The 17,472-nt window shown below is 33.1% G+C and overlaps 1 protein-coding gene across 1 annotated transcript; it reads left to right on the forward strand.

The window, feature by feature from the left end:
- The first annotated feature begins 10,490 nt into the window (after positions 1 to 10,490).
- On the forward strand, positions 10,491 to 16,904 carry LOC134854885 (homeobox protein orthopedia B-like). The gene is made up of 4 exons (XM_063871244.1): positions 10,491 to 10,586; positions 10,809 to 11,081; positions 12,394 to 12,629; positions 16,095 to 16,904. The coding sequence occupies exons 1-4, from the start codon at positions 10,574 to 10,576 to the stop codon at positions 16,752 to 16,754; spliced, it is 1,182 nt and encodes a 393-aa protein (XP_063727314.1). The 5' UTR covers positions 10,491 to 10,573; the 3' UTR covers positions 16,755 to 16,904.
- Positions 16,905 to 17,472: the final 568 nt, after the last annotated feature.

The raw sequence follows: 17,472 nt of genomic DNA on the forward strand, positions 1-17,472 counted from the left end.
CAAACAAACTTTTATCAGTTCACATATACATGCATACAAGTAACAGGTGAGTATATAGAAATATACAGAAATACTTAAACAATAGATACACGAACCTCTTTTTACATACACTAATACATTTAAACATACAATCAAACAGACATAAATGCAGACGTATCCCCATGTGTACACATTTCAATCGCCCAGAGGGTTTGAAATCTTGTGTCAACGAAAGTTTCCGAAAGTTAATAAACTTAAGTTTTGCTGCATCAAAAGTTATACATATATATTATACATCAGCAATTATACAATATGAGAGTCACTCGAGAAACGTTTTTCAGCGCACACTTGCGAAGTCTTGAGTGTAAGTAAATCCTTTTTAAGGTTTGCAAATGTAACGGCGATTAAAAAAATGTGCGAACTGTTCAAATTAATTTTTAATTATTGACGTTTTAGCACGTTTTTGTTGGGAATATGATTTTAAAAAACTAATAACTCCAACTAATGCAATTCATTGATGGTGCAGAAAATGTACAAATTTGTTATTTTTTAAGTTCTTTTTCAGGCCAAAAATTATCCTGAAACGTATTATGGAAAACACCGTTTGTTTTTTAATTTTCAGTTCGTTTTCTTTTTGTTTTGATTGATAGTCAAGGCAATCTGAATGAAATTGTTCAAAACAGTCATACAAAAAAAGGATAAATATCGATTCAAAATGAATTATATCTATATCACTATTTCTAAGTTTCGAATGAAAATCAAACAAAAAGAAGTGAAAATAAGTTCAAATTGACTTAGAAAAGATTAATAAGCAATTTAGATACAACTTCAAGAGACAAAATAGACAAACAAAACGAATTATAATCAATTATAATCGATTATAATGGATTATTGTGCAAAACTATTGAATTAGAATTTTGTAAAAATAATGGATTGATTAATAAGCAATTTAGATACAACTTCAAGAGACAAAATAGACAAACAAAACGAATTATAATCAATTATAATCGATTATAATGGATTATTGTGCAAAACTATTGAATTAGAATTTTGTAAAAATAATGGATTGATTAATAAGCAATTTAGATGCATTGATTGATTCTTTAAAATTCAATCAATGCATCTTTAAAATTGATTCTTTAAGCCTCATTTATGCATAGAACTAGATCCATTTTAACTCAATTCAGATCAGTGTTTCTGAGGTTTTTCTGATATCATCTGTACAAAATCGATCACAGTCCCTTTCGTATCAGTGTAATTTATATGTAAGCAACTTAGATCACTTTTTCTCATTTTGACTTGCAAACAAACTTTTATCAGTTCACATATACATGCATACAAGTAACAGGTGAGTATATAGAAATATACAGAAATACTTAAACAATAGATACACGAACCTCTTTTTACATACACTAATACATTTAAACATACAATCAAACAGACATAAATGCAGACGTATCCCCATGTGTACACATTTCAATCGCCCAGAGAGTTTGAAATCTTGTGTCAACGAAAGTTTTCGAAAGTTAATAAACTTAAATTTTGCTGCATCAAAAGTTATACATATATATTATACATCAGCAATTATACACAATGAGAGTCACTCGAGAAACGTTTTTCAGCGCACACTTGCGAAGTCTTGAGTGTAAGTAAATCCTTTTTAAGGTTTGCAAATGTAACGGCGATTAAAAAAATGTGCGAACTGTTCAAATTAATTTTTAATTATTGACGTTTTAGCACGTTTTTGTTGGGAATATGATTTTAAAAAACTAATAACTCCAACTAATGCAATTCATTGATGGTGCAGAAAATGTACAAATTTGTTATTTCTTAAGTTCTTTTTCAGGCCAAAAATCATCCTGAAACGTATTATGGAAAACACCGTTTGTATTTTAATTTTCAGTTCGTTTTCTTTTTGTTTTGATTGATAGTCAAGGCAATCTGAATATAATTGTTCAAAACAGTCATACAAAAAAAGGATAAATATTGATTCAAAATGAATTATATCAATATCACTATTACTAAAGTTCGTATGAAAATCAAACAAAAAGAAGTGAAAATAAATTCAAATTGACTTAGAATTGATTAATAAGCAATTTAGATACAACTTCGAGAGACAAAATAGACAAACAAAACGGATTATAATCAATTATAATCAATTATAATGGATTATTGCGCAAAACTAATGAATTATAATTTTGAATAAAAATAATGAATTGATTAATTAGCAATTTAGATGCATTGATTGATTCTTTAAAATTCAGTCAATGCATCTTTAAAATTGATTCTTTAAGCCTAATTTATGCATTGAACTAGATCGATTTTAACTCAATTCAGATCAGTGTTTCTGAGGTTTTTTTTATATCATCTGTACAAAATCGATCACAGTCCATTTCGTATCATTGTAAATTATATGTAAGCATCTTAGATCACTTTTTCTCATTTTGACTTGCAAACAAACTTTTATCAGTTCACATATACATGCATACAAGTAACAGGTGAGTATATAGAAATATACAAAAATACTTAAACAATAGATACACGAACCTCTTTTTACATACACTAATACATTTAAACATACAATCAAACAGACATAAATGCAGACGTATCCCCATGTGTACACATTTCAATCGCCCAGAGAGTTTGAAATCTTGTGTCAACGTAAGTTTCCGAAAGTTAATAAACTTATGTTTTGCTGCATCAAAAGTTATACATATATTATACATCAGCAATTATACACATTGAGAGTCACTCGAGGAACGTTTTTTAGCGCACACTTGCGAAGTCTTGAGTGTAAGTAAATCCTTTTTAAGGGTTGCAAATGTAACGCTGATTAAAAAAATTTGCGAAATGTTCAAATTAATTTTTAATTATTGACGTTTTAGCACGTTTTTGTTGGGAATTTGATTTTAAAAAACTAATAACTCCAACTAATGCAATTCATTGATGGTGCAGAAAATGTACAAATTAGTTATTTTTTTAGTTATTTTTCAGACCAAAAATCATCCTGAAACGTAATATGGAAAACACAGTTTGTTTTTTAATTTTCAGTTCGTTTTCTTTATGTTTTGATTGATAGTCAAGGCAACCTGAATATAATTGTTCAAAACAGTCATACAAAAAAAAAGATAAGTATCGATTCAAAATGAATTATATCAATATCACGATTACTAAAGTTCGTATGAAAATCAAACAAAAAAAAGTAAAAATAAGTTCAAATTGACTTAGAATTGATTAAAATTGATTCTTTAAGCTAATTTTATGGATTAAACTAGATCGATTTTAACTCGATTCAGATCAGTGTTTCTGAGGTTTTTCTATATCATCTCTACAAAATCAATTACAGTCCATTTCGTATCAGTGTAATTTATATGTTATCCACCTAATTCATCTTCGTTTTTGCAGATCATGTTTCGAGTACCTCTACTATCAAGGAAAAAAAAACTGGAAAAAATAGCGTCTGAAAACATAACGTCTGAACGTCTGAAAAATAACCTCTGAGTTTTTAAATATATGTTCGTGCAGTAAAATTGCACTTTAAACAAGAATAAAAAAAAATTGAAGTAATTTCGCCTAATTTTCCTTGTCATCGCCACAATAACCCTTAGATTTTCAAAATTCAAAATAGTTTTCCTTAAACTTAAAAGTCTGACTTAAAAAACTTTTGTTGGGTGACTCTTGGTCTTTTTAGCTCTACTGGAAATTGTGACCAAAAATCGAAGCAATAATAATAATTAACCTATATCAGTTTCATTGGTTTTGGATAGGTTACAAAACCATTCGGCTTCAACTCATATCACTAAGGAGGCAATCATGGCGGGATACTTTAGTGCTGCTAACGCGTAAGCGGCGCTATAATCAGGCTTAGAAAACTTTCCAAGTTGATCTGCGGTAAATGTTCTGACTTATCAGAGTACTGCTAGACGCTAGCTTTTTTGTTTTTATTTTCTAGAAAGTTAAAAACTCCGGTGTAACTCCAACTGTTTTTTCATATTTAATTTCGAAAAAACATCTATTTTTAAGTTTTGAGAAAATGTCCATCAACTTTTTAATCATAGACTTTAGGAAGCAGCTTAATCACTCAAAAAATTTTCCTGATTTAAGTGGTGTTAAACATATTACAATTTCAAGTTATCAAATTGAACGAAAAATTCATCTATAGACCAAGTGCAGATGATAAAAGCTATCATCTATGAACATACCATAATATGATTTCCAGGTTTTACCAGTTTATTCCGAGTCTGAAAACCCGTTTTCCTAGTCTGCGCTATTCTCAAAAAAGCGGAGTAAAAAAGTTTTTCATGCAATCTGAAAACTTCTCAACGAAAAAATTGTGTTGTTTGCAAATACAAATTTGAAAAATTCCACTGTTTCTTGCAATCACGCAGGTTTTTTTTAAGAAGGCGGATAGTGAAAACTGGCCTAGTATAAACTGGAAACTTCTTGAAACCAGATTTTGGGTTATTTATAGAGGGCAGCTGTGATCATGTACAAATTTGAAAAAATTTTTGTTCAAATTTAGAAAAAAAATGTCCAAAACCATCTTTGATAACAGGCACTTTAAAGAATAAAAACCAAAATTTGCTGTCAACTTGTCCACATACCATGTAAAGAATTCTTAATTGGGGTAATTCCATCGCACTAGTTCAATATCAACTGTGAAATCAAGAGGAAATTGTTGTTCTGGCTATTCGTCGAAAACAACTTTCTATAGCAAGTTGTCTGAAAATGTCAAGATGGACAGGTGAGTTATCTTTCGAATTCCGTTTAAAAGTGGCTAGTTGAAAAAAAAAACGCAATTTTCAGATGAAAAATCACACTGTGGCACAATTATTCCATCCGAGTACAACTATTCCAAGTGTTCTTCGAAGGTAGTAACAATAAGAAACGGCACTAGGGTTGTCGTGGCGCCTGTTTTTCAGAGTTTGAGTAAGAAGAGCAAACTTAGTTGAACAGTTTTGCCTACAGGCAAAAACATCAGTTTCCGCGGGGCACTGGCAGAAGAAAATTATCCTTTTTTGGCAAAAAAACAGCTTGCCCAAAGATAGTTTTAAAGGAAGACCCTTTAAGTGGACAAATACTTGAATTAAATGGATCATATAAGGCATTCAACCCATTTTTTGGAAAAGTCAGGCAAAAAATGCATCAATTGAAATGCTTTACTTTTATTTTGTGCGTAAAAGTTCGCTTGACTGCCTCATAAGCGGAATATTTCCGGCATTACATTGAACGCTGTAATTAACCATTTAGGGACAAATTGGCACGCAGTTCCGCACATCTACCTATTTCTCATGTCTCTTTTAATTAGTTTATAAAACTCCTGTTTAGATCCATATATGTCTACGTCACTCTACTTTTCAGACCCTTGCCCTGTCACACGCAACCTGTTTTTAAGGTGGATTTTGCTCCTCCCTCTCCACCCCCCCCCCCCTCACTTCTCCAAAACAGTTTTCGATTTTCATACCAAGAAGTTTGACTGATAGTCACATGATGTTATTTGGTATCCGTGCATTTTTGTGTTATCGGAAAATTAGCAAACAAACACAAAAAACCAGAAAGAAAAACAAGATTTTAAGAAAATACAGCTCCTCAGAATCATTGTCACCCTACCATTTTCACAAAGATAATTATTGTGGAACTTTTTGAAGGATTTTATTGATACGAAATATATTAATTCAAGATACTTTTTCAAGAGTAATAAATTGATTGCAGAGTTTTTTCGGAAATGTCAATTTTGAGTAATAAAATTTCTGAAAGTAGAATCCTGCTATATGCAAAAAATAGAAACAAGTGAAAAGATCGTGCTTTGATGAAAAGTGTAATTTCAGTATTTCGAAATTACAAGTCATCGTAAAAATGTTGCTGGTAATTTTAAATGGACGAAGAAATCAGTCAAATTTGGTCCCAAATCCACTTTGTATAAGAAACCTACAATTTAAGGACATATTTGACAATCCCTTTTCAGATTTCCACTTAGGAAGTGCTTAAAATGTCGAATTACCGCTGTTACGAAACTTAAAAGCCTTTCATTAGCTCAACTAGGTATTCGTAATTTTAAACAATGACAATCAACGGGAGGTGTTTTAAGACTGATTTGAAAATAATCGATCTAAAAGTGTTTTCATAAACACCTCTCAGCAAAAAATTACGCATCTTTTAGCTGTTAATTTGAACCATACAAATATTTCAGACAATTTGGTTACTTTTTTTTGAAAAAATTTTCGTGACGTGAAATTTAGAGAATATAAACTTGCTGCTTTAACTTTTGCAGCAGGTTCTTACAAAAATCCTCAAGATTCACATTTTCAAAAATGATTTCCTCTCCAAAAAGACCACTTAACATCAAAAAATTATTGTTCTATTTTAAATTTTAAGTGTAATATAACAAGAGAGGCTCTCCGGAAATGAATAATCGAATTTAATAAAATCTTGCAGAACATCTTTTAAGCATCTGTCTTAAATACTTAATGAGTATTTTATAAATTTTCTGATGGGTTTAAAGTGAAACTCTTTGATGAAAATTATTTTTGGTTATGGTAGCTACATGTCCACGCTTTTTATAGACTAAAGACTAGCGAATGTTGTCTTTTTTTTCAGTATTTTTCTATTGTTTTGTTTTTCTCGGGAAGAAAAGAGAGTTTATTGATGAACAAAAAGCGATTGGTGATTGAAATGTTGTTTTTTCATTCACTATGTGGCCATTTGTGCGATTGATAGGCATTCTCAAATTGGCTTAATTGAAAGTTTATTGCTGTTGATCACAGTTGTAATAGTTAATAATTGTGTATAAACCCAACCCGCAGCTAGCGGCTGAATCTACCTAGGGGAGCCGTGTTAATTCGCCCAATTTGGATTGATTGGCACTATTACAAGCCCCGTAAAATAGCCCATCTACGATACATGGTTACGCAGTCAGTCCAATTTTTTCTCATTTAAGACATCTAGGCGCTGTTGAGGATATTATGGCGGAAGGTTTGACTATACTTATTGAATGAAATAAACCTCCGCATTATTAGGGTTCAAAAAATGAGCAGACAATTTCGGTACGAAACACATTGGTTTCACAACACCGAGTGTTAATCAGATTGTTGGATTAAGAGAGAGAGAGGGAGAGAGAGAGAGAGAGAGAGATAGAGAGAAAAAAAGAAAGAATACTAAAAAAAACTATGAAGAATATCATAAAATAATAGCGACTGAGTTAATGATTTAGTTACTTATCAAAACACCCGCCAATTTGCGTGCCAGGAAACAGCTTTTTACAGGGAAAAAAATTTTGCGCTCGGCTGCATTATGACTGAAAAAGCTAAATTGGTATTTTGCAAAAAGCACAAAATATTTCGACCCTAGGTTTGGGTTGTCAAAAATAACAAACAAGAAGCAATAATTTTCCATAATTTTTTCCGGAAAAAATCTTTATCTCGATTTCTTTTTCGAAACATTATAAGCTTAATACAAAAATCATAGCAGAAATAGTATGGAATAATTAAATTTTTTTTAGATATCGCAAAAATTGTTCAATATATGCTCAGTTATTTTTTCTATTATCGCGTTTTCTTATATCATCTCGCTTTGAGCTCAAAAATAATAAATGAAGCTTAATTTCAAAAATTTTTAATCCCACTTCCGACGAAAATGCGAAACATGCTTAGATTGATACTTTTATCTACTCAATTTTTGCCTTTGAACAAAGTCTTTTTGGCAGTTTATAGTGCAAAAAAACTGTTGTCTGGAGACCAATGTATATTAACTTTTTGTAAAGTAAGGGTGGTTTGTATATTGCTAATTTGGCCAATTGAGTATAATGTGTTCTTGAAACACGAATATGTGGCTGGTTAAAAAGTTCAAAGTTGAATTGAGACAGGACGTTTGCTTTTTTAAATTAGAATACGAGGCACTAAGTATATCCCTTTGGACTTTAAATAGCGTGCAGTCGTAATTTGCAGTCGTTTAAATATCGTAAAGTGAAGACCAAAAAATGAAGTACTAGAATTTTTTGCGGTTATTTTGTTAAATTTTTAGGTGGCCGTAAATTGTTGCCGGAAAACTCAAAGAAGCTTTGCCTTCATTTACTCGCAGTCTTGTTTCTTTTAAAGCTGTTCAATTTATTGAACTCTTTTGACCTTCACGTTCTAACTGTATTGCACGAATTCGTATCGTGATAAAAAAAAATGCAACCCAAAATTTCAAAATCAGCATTAAAAAGTTATCATTCTTAACACTCTGAAAAATTTTCTATAAAATACCCAAATGTGAAAACAAAGCGACAAAAAGCTTTGATTGCTCGTAGATTTTAAATGTTTCTAACAATCTTTACGCTTAGTTTTCTCAACACTAAATTAACAATCACGCAATATTCAAGGTCCCATTTGAACAATCTCTCTCAAACACACTAAGCAAATTATCTCCATTTTAAAACATTATTTGAACTCGTAGTTTTGTTTAGAAAAAACGAAATTGGCCACAGAAAAACAAACAGAATACCTTTTTTATAGAATTTTTTAGATAATTTTTTATCATTACTTTTTTTGCTAATCAATGCCAAAAACAATATTCATCTGAAAAAAATTAAAAACCTACTTTCTGCCTAACAAACCAGGCTCAATGACATATTAGATTCAGTTTTTAAAAAATCGAGAAAAACATGAATGAACATTTTTCTTCTTCGACAAGTTTTGAGCGAGCACCGCCAGCGATTACAGCAAAGAACCATGAAACAAAGTTCGTAATTGTGATAAACTTTCAAGCTTCAGTTAAAACTCCTCTGGCTCCAAAAACTTTAAAGTTATAAAATAAAGTGATAAAAACTTCAAAAAAATTAAACGCTTCTTTTCCTTGCATTTTTGATCAGTTTTGTGCTACAAAAAATTTTCCATTGTCGCTAAAGGGAATCGGAACAATCAATGCGTTGCACCAGTACGAACAAAAAGCTTGATTTGTTGATAAAAGATACCGAAAAGCAATCCAGTTAGGTCAGTAGAATCTTGGCCAAAATTTCTGAACTTAGGTCGATAGGCCAACTAGAGGTGGTCGGGTGCTCGTTGTGACTTTTAAAAAATTGTTTCGAATTGTTTTGTTGTCTTGAGTTCAAAATTAAAAAAGATTTTTCTTTTGGGATTAATTTGTGCGAATTTATTTGGGTTTTAAAATAGCTAACTTGGAAATTTTGGAACATTGCCAATATTTTGCGCATTTAATGCGTAAGCGGAGATTTAATCCGTCTTAGAAATCATTCCAATTTAGTTGATGAAGGCTAGTTGTCATAACTGCTACGTTACTAGGAGCCAAAAATTATCATTTCTTACTTCATACGGCGTGTGGAGAGATGATTCCTAAAAAATTTTGTTTCGAAATGTACGTTATTTTTTTTTAGAAAACAAACACTTCTAAAGACCTTAAACGGCAGTCAAAACAATCAAGGCTTCGCCCTGATACGAACAATTTTTTGCGAGCATATATAATCAACAACACTGCTTGTATCAGGTTAAAGCACTAAATGATACGACTGCATTTCACTTTCTATGGAGTAGTTTTGTTTCAAATAGTTGATAAAAATGAAAAAATTTCGAAATGATTTTCAAAAATCATCACCCCACACGCTATCTAAATTACAAGCTATATAAATCTTGCATATTGAAATGCAATAAACAGACCAAAGAGCATGCCTCAAACCGAAAATGATACAGGTGAAAATGATACAGGTGAATTTTGTTTTAATTCGAGCTCAAAACAGCAATAGGTTTTAAAAGATTTTAAGAAATTACGTCAAAAATTGTTAGTTAAAAAGTTGAAATTTGTCTGCAGAAAAACACCATCATCCCGAGCAGAATTATTTCGAAAATTTTTACAATTTGAATAACTTTTTCTGTTTTCGTTAACAGCTGGTATTCAGCTCTGACTGCTCTCCTCTGGTAGGGCGCGAAAAAGTTTACAACAAAAAACTGAAAAGAAAATCAATTTTTTTCGCATTTTTTCTCTAGAAATTTTATTTACCCAGACACGTCAACGGGCAGTCAGAACCTTCAAGGCTTTGACCTGATGTCAAAAAACTGATGCTAAATGTTTCGCTCCTCAAATTTCAAAGTAAAGTTTTTGCTAGAAGAATGATGTCGTCTTTTTCTATTTCTATCTGAAACAACAAATCTTGCAATATTCTTTAGCTTCTGTTTTTTTTTGTCGAAACACTGATCAGTATTAAGACCGCTTGAAAGTGACAATCAGTTTTTGAAGATTCTAACTTTGTAAGTTGCCAAATAATTTATCTATTTATTGCTATTTTTATTCAATTTAAAGGGTTTATTCAATTGGGCTATATTGTTTGTTTATGTTAGGGAAATAATTCCCATTCAAGATATAATCATTGCTGATAAGCGAGATAATCAAGCTAACTAAGCGAAAAAATTGGCTCCTACTCCAATTTTACTGGACAAAAAGAAATGCTCGTTTCTGATTGGTCAACACCTGGTATGGGAAAGGCTGATGAGCTGGGATAATATTTGATCAATATTTCAAATCTAAAAGTCATTATCAGTCAATTTGAATCCTAAACAAAATTTTCAAGTAGAAAAAACCTATTTCAGGAATTGATAACATAAAGATGAATTCAATCGGTGAGTTTAATGTAATTTGTTTTTAAATCTCCAAAAAACAACAATTTTTTGATATCTTTAAAGGTAAATCAACTAGCAACGTTTTCATATTTCAACCAAACCAGCAACTAAATCCTTGATAGTAAAAATTCATCTGATTTTTTAGTCGATAGAGAATTACTGACAAGGTGTAATATGGAAACTTTTTAGAAATTTGAAAAAACTTGATCCTTATTTGTTCAGGAATTTGTTCAGATGTTCCCAATCTTCACCATCCGATTTCCATTTCGACCTCAGCATCAGTAGAGCAACACATTCTGAACTCAGTCGCGAAAGCAGGACACCTTCCCCCTAACCACCCACTCGGCAACAACAACAACCCCAAGCAACTGCTCCCGCTCTCACTGACCCCGCAACAACACAACAGTCTCTCGGCAGCATCAGCAGCGTCGCCAGCGTCGAGTGAGGGCAGCGTTCCGACACCGTCCTGTTCTCCCGTCAAAAACAGTCCGCAAGGTCAGATTTTTTTGAATCAGATTCAACTATATTACTCTTATATTACACTTTTGATATAATTGTATATTTTTGATATAATTGTGTTTTTTTTTGCCTTCTTCTATTCAAATTTGAATTTAAAATATGTCAGAATACTTGTAGAAATTGTCGAACAATTTTAACTTTTCTCAAAATATTTGATATGTTCTTGAAATTTATTAACTCAAGATCTCTTAAATATACCCAGTTACTTATTCCTGTAAGCGCCTTAATAAAAGAAGTTTTTCTTAAGCGTCATTTGCAGGGGCGGATCTAGGAGTTTCTCGGGGGGTGGGGGCGGATTTTCAAAAAACTTTTTGTAGGTCGACCAAATTGATTTTTTGAGCTCTCTTAAGTTCCTATGAAGACCCCATATTAACCAAATTTTCTGCGCAGCAGGCAAAATTTTGAAAAAATTCGTTTTAAAACTTTTTTGGAAATTTTTAACCAAAAAATTGCGTTTTCTTCGGCGCGCTCTCCCCTCAAAATTAGTATATTTTGACGCCGAAGGCGCCATTACAAAAATTTTAGGGTGAGTAAGCCAAAAAAGGGTTATCTCAAAATAGTACAAAGAAGGACCCTTTGGGTCGGCATGGGGTCGAATCCCTGAGAGAAAAACAAGTCCCCCCCCCCCTAAATCCACCCTGGTCCTGTGGAACTATGGATTAATCTAATTAGTTGCTCAAACTTAAAGTTAATAATAAAAAAATGGGTTACAACGTGCCAATTTAGAATGTTTATAGATATAATCCGCAAATATAATTTTAATTATAATAGTATTATAGAAAAAACTAAACAAAAGTAAGAACTCGGAACAATAAAAACCTTTACACCCGTATTTCTTGAGTCTTTCCCGTTGAAGCCTTTGCCCGCACGCCGAGTACAGAAAAATTATACTTCCATATAATTTTACACTCCTACATTGCAATTTTACAATTATGGGAGGGGGCATAATTTGCAGGGGCAATGGGACAGACGCTATTTCTTTCATATTGATTTGAGAAACTTTTTTTCTACAAAGATTTAAGTTGCATCGCACTCGCGTGGTTCCAATATAATCAAAGACAGTTGATTTTTCTCGCTGGTTTTGTGTCAAAAACATCATCTAGTCCATAATTTCGGGTATCTGACTAACTTTCTGTGACAGTTATGAAGACTTTTTAACTTGAGAATTTTGAACAAAGATTGTACTAAAATTCGTGGTTGAATAACTCTGGAAACACCGTAAATTGTGGCATGATTTGGTTAATTATGTGGCAGGAAGCTCAATATTATTACAAATTCTCTTGTTTAGGGCAATCGCCGGTTAAACTTTCATCGAACAACTCGGGTGGGGGTGGAGGAGGGGGAGGGGGAGGAGGGGGAGGGGGAGGAGGGACTGTGGTGCCCAAGCCGAAGCGACATCGAACCCGATTCACGCCGGCTCAGCTGAACGAGTTGGAGAGGTGTTTCAACAAGACACACTACCCGGACATCTTCATGCGAGAGGAACTGGCTATGAGAATTGCACTGACTGAATCCAGAGTCCAGGTAATTATCTTTTCACACCGTGCATGTTGTTAACTTTGGCCGTTTCCAAGCCACGGGGGTGAAAAAAGTAAGAGAAGGGGAAGGGGAAGGGGGGGGGGGGTAATTTATCCAGACCTTACGTTTCTACTCCACTTATACTTTGAGCTATATCCCATTGCGACCCCTCCCCCATCCAAACTATAGTAAAAAAATATGGGGCCGCATTCTTGTACTATGGGGAGGGAGTGTTTACTACTGTGGGCTTCAACTTGTTGATTGATGGGAAGGGGGCTAGATTGGGAAAAAGTGAACACTTTTAAAGGCGAAATAGATATTTACCCATTCAAGAAACCTCCTTCGGCAAAAACCTACTGGAAATTTGTAAAAGCAAGCAAGGCTAGCCGGTTACTGTGCAAGTAGCACAGAATGTTCCGACCGTATTTTTTCAAAAATACAAAAAAGTTTTTTGCAAATTAATGTCGTTTTTTTTTCCGGCGTGGTGTGATAAAAGGAGCTGAACAAAAAACTGGGGATTAGGTATATTCGACAGCTATACTAAGAATAGCAAATTGAAAAATAAATTTTGTTGAAAAATTACTAAAAGAACGACAAAAAAAATTTTAAAAAATTTCGAAAATTTTTTCAAGTTTTTTGCAGTTTTTTGAATTTTTGATTCCAAAAAAATCGCTAAAATACTCAAAGTAAACAATCGTTACCCAAGTAAAACTAAGTTTATACGTTTTAAATTATGCTAATGTAAGCTTTTAAGAAATTAAAATAAGACTGCTTGCTCACTTTGTTCGCTCGAAATAAGACAAAAAACCAAAAATTTTAAAATGTGGTTCGAATCACGATTGTAATTGAATCACGATTATATGATATATCAAACCAAAGCAGAACAGAACATTAAGCAACTACAACAGACCCGAATACAAAGTTCCTCCCCGTTTTCAATGGTCGGAACGATGAAAACGGAAAAATTCAGACAGGCTGAGCAGCGTTTTGATAGTTCCTCTGCTATTCATAAGCGCTGACTAAAATTCACAATCATTTTATGATTTAGCTGTATTCTTTTGTATGCCACAATTTACAGATACTTTAGTTAGTTGTTCCGACCACATAAAGTGGGAAGGAGTTTTGTCTTCAGATGTGTTTTTTTTTTACCCAGAATGGGCCGAGTGAATAAAATATTAATACCATTTCAGTCCTGGATCGATCGGCATTTAAAAAAAATTGCTCAGTGTGGAGAAAAACCGGTTAAAAATATTCGTTTTTTTTAAGTTTAATTTCGAGCAACTTTTGGTTATTATTTAGGCTAGCATTATAACTAGCATTGTATATATGCATTGTAAATGTAAGACCGTCCAACCTTTGGTGTTTTGAGTAACCAAGGTCTTTGTGACTTGTGTTCGGTTGCAACTACAACCGACAGTTTTTCAGAAACTAAATTTAGAAAGAAAAAATCAAAATTTTTTGTTTATGGGAAAACATCTATCATACAATTTTCATATATGGAAAAATGCTTATCATAGAGTTTTCATACAATTTTCTGTACGTATGGAATTGTATGAAATTGTATGACAAGAAGTTTCTCATATATGGAAATTGTATGATAAGAAGTTTTGGTCAACCCGGGCTATTTACAAAAACACAAAAAAGCTTTTGATGAAGCCTTGACAACCAGTTTGTGGAGTTTAATTCAGCTCGTCTTTGGCAATAAACTGTTTTAAGCAGGTTACAGAAAATCAGCTGAGAATTAGTATTTTTTTGAATTTTGATTTGTTTTGTGAAAACAATACTGTCGAATTTGACTTATTCACTAAAGTTCTAAGCTTTCGCCTTTCCTCTCATGACACCAGGGATTTTTGAGTTAACGTAATCCCAGGGAAACTTACATGAAATCGAAGAAAGTTTGCTCAGATTGTGAAGCCAGACATTTTAACCTGTAGTCGATTAACTCACTTTAAAATGCAATTTTTCAAAGTACTTTAAGAGAAAGTCACTTTTCAGTCTATCGACTTGATCTTCCTTTCATAGCCAAAACTCAATCTATATAATAAATATAAGATATTCTATAACAAAACTAATTCAATGCACGAAATTGCCTACATTTCCGGTTTATCCTTTTGGGCGTCTTGTTTTCAGAAGTACCCATTTAACACCTTTTTATCAGTCAATTCAGAAAAATATTTCTTTTTGTTTCAAAATTTGAAGTTTTGTAATTTTCCGCCTATATTGAATGCTCACTTCTTGTGCAGTCTTTTTTTCACACTTTTTTTGTCTAAGTCACCTCTTGTTGATATATCTTTTTGTTTTCATTTTTCATTTTTTATTTTTTCAGCCTGGACAAAGGAAAACTGGCACGCCAGTTAGTCTGTCAGAGCAGGAAACAATTATTTGTTCATATCCCAAAATTACGCCTGATTATGATCAAATTTATCCAATATCCTGTTTATAAACTCCGCGACTTTATTGACTCTGGAATAGATATGAAAAATTAAAATCCGACCGGCGCTTTTTTGGACTATTTAGGACAAGTTTCAAAATGAAATTTGATTAATTATTATTGTATGTTGTGATACAAGATATTGAAATATAGAATTTGAAATATGGCGGATAGAATTATCCCGCATTTGTTGTTTCGGAGCGAATTTTTTTGGGGGACTTAAAAGTCATTAATCACCTGATCGTGGTCAATAACAAGAAAATATATGTTATCTCCAATTTGTAAATGTTGTTATTATCTCATAATTATCGGGTCACTTTTGCTCTAACTTGGGCTGATATTATCCCGCGAGGCATATTAGCCTGAAAGAGCACAGCTGAACCCAAAGGGAAGAAAGGAACCGTTTTCCTTTCCCACAAAACATAAATGCCATCGTAATCAAGCTAATAAAACAAATCACTAAATGATGACTTCTTGTTACTGGTAATAAAACCCACGGATGAAATCTGTAAGAAATTCAAAACTGGTTATCAAAATAAAGATCTTTCATATTTTAACAAGCCCCAAAAATATCCGATCTCTTTAACTATTTCCCCCTTTTGGCACCTAGTAACGAATCCCTTTTACAGTATTTACACCCTTTTTCAAAATATACATTTGAAGTATAAAAAGTGAAAGAAACTGTTCTCAAATAGTCAGTTGCTTAGTGAAAACCAAACAGTTGATTAGCAATCATCAATGATTTAATCTAAATTTTTCAGGACTCATTAAGTGCATATATAAAATTGGATATTTAGGTCGAATTGTGGTTCAAGCAAGAACCAATTGCAAATTATATAAATAACGTTAAGATGCTATGTAATGATTGTAACTGCTCTAATTTGGGAGAACATCAGCTGATATTTCGACCTGTCCTGGTGATATAGTTCTAGGAAGGGAAAGCGTTTTGCTTTTTCTTGCAAATATTTTGCCAGATTTGCATACATTAGGATGCTTCATGAACGTTTTTTTAAACTTCAATTTTCAATTTTTTGTTTTAGGTTTGGTTCCAAAACCGACGAGCCAAATGGAAGAAACGGAAGAAGTGTTCGCCGAACGTGTTCCGAGGAGGCGCCCTTCTCACTCCCGGCTCACACCCCATGGGCTTCGGACAGTTCGCGGCTTTCGGAGGTGACCCCTTCGTTTGCAGCTACAACCCTTTCGCCCCAGACCCCAGACAGTGGGGATCGGCAGGAGGCGCCGCCACGACCCCTAACAACTCCATGACTTCTTTCACGTTCCCGCCGACGTTCGGGAACCCGAGACATTCGGGAATCGGGACGGCTGGAAACTCAATCAACCAGGCGGCGTTCGGGTTTGGAATGGAAACTCAGCCGGGGAATCTAGGCCTTCAATCGGGACACTCACTGGCTCCAAATAGTCCGACTTCGGTGACGTTTCCGGTTTTAAATCAGCAGGCGCAGAGTTTCGCAAATGCGATGATGTGCGCGAATAATGCGAATGTAACAGCTAATGGGAATATAATCGATGGTCCAGGGTCTGGAATTCCACAACTGGGTTCCTCAATTCCGAGTCCGATTCCGGTCGGCGCTTCAAACGACCCTTCGGGTCTCATGGCTCTACGGCGAAAAGCACTGGAGCAAACTGCGTCCATGAATTCTTTCAGCGCTCTTTCAAATTGCGGTTTTGATTTAAGATGAACTGAAAAATTGATAGTAAGAAAACGAAAAAAACTCAGTGTCCAAATCAATTTTTAAATTTTTGATAAATTGTACATACATATATTCTTAATGTTTACATATTCTACAAGTCAACCCAATGTTTTATCATTGTTTTCTCATATAAATGTTCCAAACTATAATATAAAATTTTACTTTTCAAGAATTTTTATTTAAATTTAGAAAAAAGTTACATAAAAAATGCTTTTATGAAAAATGTTTGCAACAAAAATTGAAAAAAAAACCTTATCTGACGCTGAAGCCTTTGTTACTTTTTGCCACTTTTTTTAAGTCACTACTTTTTGGAGAATGATGCTTTTCTTAACCAAAAAATCAAAAAACCGTATATTTTGATGACATTGGAGTAATCTGGTATCAGCCTGATATTTTTTGGATGAGAATGCTTTTTATACACCTTTCAGTTGCTCTTAAAAAGTTCAGTTCCCAAGTGAGGCACCTATGTGTTTTTGCAATTTTGACCACCCACAGGCCGAAAGGGATTGAAAAATTTTTGATAATGGTTTGTTGTTATGGCGGACAACAAAACTATCTTCATCAATTTTCTGTCAATATGAGATAAATTTGGAAACAAAGTGTGCTCAAAGGAACAAAAAAAAAGTGTTTTTAACGGTTTACCACAAAAACACGTTAAATCACAAACAAAATAACAAAATGTTTTTAAAATATATATCAAATTAGT

The sequence above is a fragment of the Symsagittifera roscoffensis genome, chromosome 9 (assembly GCF_963678635.1).
Source record: "Symsagittifera roscoffensis chromosome 9, txSymRosc1.1, whole genome shotgun sequence".
In the NCBI taxonomy this organism is placed as follows: Eukaryota; Metazoa; Xenacoelomorpha; order Acoela; family Convolutidae; genus Symsagittifera; species Symsagittifera roscoffensis.